Genomic DNA, 3947 nt, shown 5'->3' on the forward strand with positions numbered 1-3947 from the left:
GTGATGCAGACAGCAGCAGCAGCAGTATCAGCAGTTCTGTGTGGGTGCGTGTACCACTACTGATTGTGGTTACACTGGCCTGTATTCTTGTGTGCTGAGTGGTATGTGTATGTATGTGTGTGTATGTTTCAGCTAATGGGAGCCTATTCGTCCTGCTGCTGCTGCTACTGGTGTTACTCCTCCTGGTGATGGTGGTGGTCATCCTATTTTCTTTTTTTTAAAACTCTAAAGTCTAAGTAATCTTCCTCTTGTTGGCATTTTTTTTTATTTCTTTTTGGTATTGTTTTGTGTGTGTTTTTTGTGCCAAGACTGTTAATATATTTACTTTGCTCAAAGTGTTTGTTTGTCGTGTTTTTCCTCATAATTGCTGTAACTGAATCACCTATAATCCACATTGTTGAGTGTTTCAATATTTTGTGTCCCACTTTCTTCCACATGTAGACATTTACATTATTATAAAATTTAACCATGATCATGGATGCTGAATTGTGGGCCAAATATGATGACGCTGTCAAGCGTCTTAAAGCTGCTGAACAGGCTGAGGCAGCTGCTAAGAAGGAAATAGATGAGAAAAAAAGTTTGGCAGGAAAAATACAGGAAGGCACCAAAGAGTATTATCTCACTTGGGCAGAAATAAACAAGGCGGAAATGGCTATTGCTGAAGAGATTGAACACAAATATGCTGCTGAGTTTGCGAGAGATTTGTGCTACGTAGATAGGATGAAAGACAGGAACAGAACTGACTACAAGGAAGCGCAAATAGACCGGCATCGTGGAGAGTTGGCTCTCACAAGGGAGTTTGTTTATATTAATGACTCTCCATATTGGATAAAATGGGATAAATTGAATTACAAAGCTTGGTGGGTGTATTATCAGCTCAAGTTGGATGGCTACGACATCGTTGCAGCTGAGCTGTGGATGGCAAGAGAAGTGTTTTGTAATTGTATAAAAGAAGATTCCAATGTTAAAGCCTTTTCCAATGCACGGAACGCAGCCTTAGTAGCGTTGGATAAATGGGAGCAGAAAGGTGTTTGTGTTGCCTGGGATGAGGCAAAACCAAAGTACGACGCTGCGTTAGCCAAGTGGAATGAGTTCAAACACAAGGGAGACAAAAACGGTAAAGAATTGCAAGAAAAAATATATGAATGTGCGAAAACCTCTTTTAAAGTGTACGCTCTCGTAAATAACTATGAGATTGGTGCGTTGAAGAACGAATTGGGCCAGAAGGTTCAAGAGATCAGTACATTGAAGGACGACCGAGAGGAGAAGAGTCAAGAGAACAGTGCACTGAAAAGTGAACTAGGCAAGAAGGATCAAGAGATCAGTGCACTGAAAGATAAACTAGGCAAGAAGGATCAAGAGTTCAGTGAACTGAAAGATAAACTAGACAAGAAGGATCAAGAGAACAGTGTATTGAAGGACGAACTAGGTCGGAAAGGTCAGAAAATCAATGATTTAGAATATGAATTGGACCTGAAGGATCAAGAGATCGCTGCGTTGAAGGATGAATTGGAACAAAAGGATCAAGAGATTGGAGGATTGCATGGCATACCAGGTAAACTAGATGCAACCGTTGGAGAAATGCGCACATGGTTCAGATCGTTGATTCACATGAACCAATCATCGATCAGTTGGCAATATCAACAGTTGGAAGAATTCGAAGTTTTCGCACGTACCATACTGGAGCAAGAGTGGCAAAATTGGTTGGAAAGGAAGATCTCATCACATATAAACTTGCTAAATTGGATCCAGGAAAGAATTGCCGAAGTGGCAGCATTGGAAGAAGAGGAAGCTACCGCTCGTAATAAGTATAAGCATGAATTTTATGATTCGGTCAAAGAAATTGAGAATCGGTACTCTGTGCTTAAGGAAATGTTGAATGGGTGGGATTTGAATAGTTTTTTAATTTCTTAACCTTCACAGAATTATGTGTAAATAAACGGAATTACCGCAGTTTGCATACTTGACTTTCCCCCAAAACAATCTATAGCGTGATATCCCCTATGTTGATATTATTCATGCTAGCGTTAAATCTAACAGCAGGTAGAGGCGTTAATTTGCGGAATCAAAGAGAAAAAAATCGGAAATAATAATCGAATTACGAAAGAACTATGATGACACTGTCAAGTGTTGTAAAGCCGCCGAACAGGCTGAAGTGGCTTCTAACAAGGAAAAGAAAGAAAATAGATGGCGCTCTCATAATGCTGCTGATATTTGTGGAATAAATACAAAGAAACTGCCACTGATGCTGATCTCTCTCTCTCTGTGCTGAGCACTGTGGTGGGGACCCTTTCAGAGAGTGTTGGTAATCACTTGTTTACTGATAATAATAATAATATAATTGCTACTGTGTTTTTGTACATGGAGCACTGAGAAAATGAATCCCGATGACACCCACTGGACTAGGGTGCATCAATTTGTGTGGAAATACCTAATCTCTCTTTTCATTTTTATACTTGTAAGCAGAGTATTGTTGTGCACCTTGTGGTGTGTCTCACTCTGCAATTGTGTGGTTCTGGTAAATAATATCTCTTTTCTTTTTTATTTGCGTTCACATTATTTCTGAGCGGGTTAACATATAATTTGCTTGATTCAGTGGGGATACTAATTATAATGGGGAAAGGGAGAAACCAACACACAGAGAGATTTATGCATTATCCGTTGTTTTTATTGCTTCTGTGTGTGTGTGGTTATCTCTGCAATTTTACCAGATAATATTTCAATTTGTTTATAATCTTTTCTTTTTTATTTGGGATTGGATGGGACTTTATTTTGTTTGAACAATGGGTATTTTTCCTAATATTTATGTACCTCCATTATATTCATGGTTGACTCTATAATTGTGTGTTTTTGTGCAATGTATGTTGTGTGTGGAGTAATACTGGTGTACTGGTGCTTCTGTGTTTTCTCTTCATTCTTTTTTCTTTTCCACACACCCTGTGTAGACCTGTGGACTCAAGTGACGAGAGTAACAACAAGAAGAAGAGTGACAATGACCGTTATGATGATGATGCGCTACGTGCTGTGTATCCTCGCTCTCCTGCTCTCATGTGCGTGTGTGCACGTCCTCGCTGAAGAAGTGCCTGCCGCCGATCTTTCCGACCAAGTCCCTGATACGGAGAGTGAGACTAAGCTTCATCTTCAGCCTGGTGAACCTGAAGATACTCAGTGCACTAATAATCCTCCTGACAATCTTAAGACATGTCAGAAAAAACCCGAAGCTCCTCCTAAAGTGCCTGAGGTTCCTAAAGAGGTGGTTCCTGAGAAAAAAGTAGCGGTTATTCCTCCAAAAAAACCCGAAGTTCCTCCTGCCGTAGCTCCTGAAGATCAAGGTCAACATGAAGATAATGGTGTTTCTGATCCTCGTGTCGGAACTACTGAAATGGGTGGCGCTGTTGTTCGTGGTGAAGTGGGTGAGACCGGCTCTTCCGGTTCTTCTGCTGATGCTCCTGGTACTGCTGCTAATCCAGCACCTGCTGAACCTAGGGCAGATCTCACTGAAGCTGATGGTGCAGGTGAAGTGCAAACTGAAGGGGACAGCAACAATGCAGGAGGTGGAAGTGCGGCTAGCCAAGGAAATGGAGCACCACAACCATCTTCTTCTTCTCCCAGCAGCTCAACATCGGGGAATGCCGCAGCTGCGGATACTGAAACAACAGAGAACGGCACTACATCTGCAGGGAGTGAATCAACAAATACCCAAGAAGAGGTTGCAGAAAATACAGAAAACACGACCACGACCACCACCACCACAACAACAACAACACTTCCTCCTGAACTCACAAACAACAAGAAGGGTGATGCAGACAGCAGCAGCAGTATCAGCAGTTCTGTGTGGGTGCGTGTACCACTACTGATTGTGGTTACACTGGCCTGTATTCTTGTGTGCTGATTGTAATGGTGGTGGTGGTGTGACTCAGGTCATCCTTTGTTTTTTTTTTTTTTTT

General features: G+C 41.5%; 2 protein-coding genes across 2 annotated transcripts; both read left to right on the forward strand.

Annotated features, from left to right (window-relative positions):
* Positions 1-474: 474 nt before the first annotated feature.
* Positions 475-1914, forward strand: TM35_000981020 (uncharacterized protein; the record flags this gene model as incomplete). The annotated part of the gene is made up of 1 exon (XM_029031573.1): positions 475-1914. One exon carries the CDS (start codon positions 475-477, stop codon positions 1912-1914), a length of 1440 nt encoding a protein of 479 aa, XP_028877123.1.
* Positions 1915-2992: 1078 nt separating this feature from the next.
* On the forward strand, positions 2993-3892 carry TM35_000981030 (uncharacterized protein; the record flags this gene model as incomplete). The annotated part of the gene is made up of 1 exon (XM_029031574.1): positions 2993-3892. The coding sequence occupies one exon, from the start codon at positions 2993-2995 to the stop codon at positions 3890-3892; it is 900 nt and encodes a 299-aa protein (XP_028877124.1).
* Between the last annotated feature and the right edge of the window lie 55 nt (positions 3893-3947).

The sequence above is a fragment of the Trypanosoma theileri genome (genome assembly GCF_002087225.1).
Source record: "Trypanosoma theileri isolate Edinburgh chromosome Unknown TM35_Tth_98_V1, whole genome shotgun sequence".
Lineage (NCBI taxonomy): Eukaryota > Euglenozoa > Kinetoplastea > Trypanosomatida > Trypanosomatidae > Trypanosoma > Trypanosoma theileri.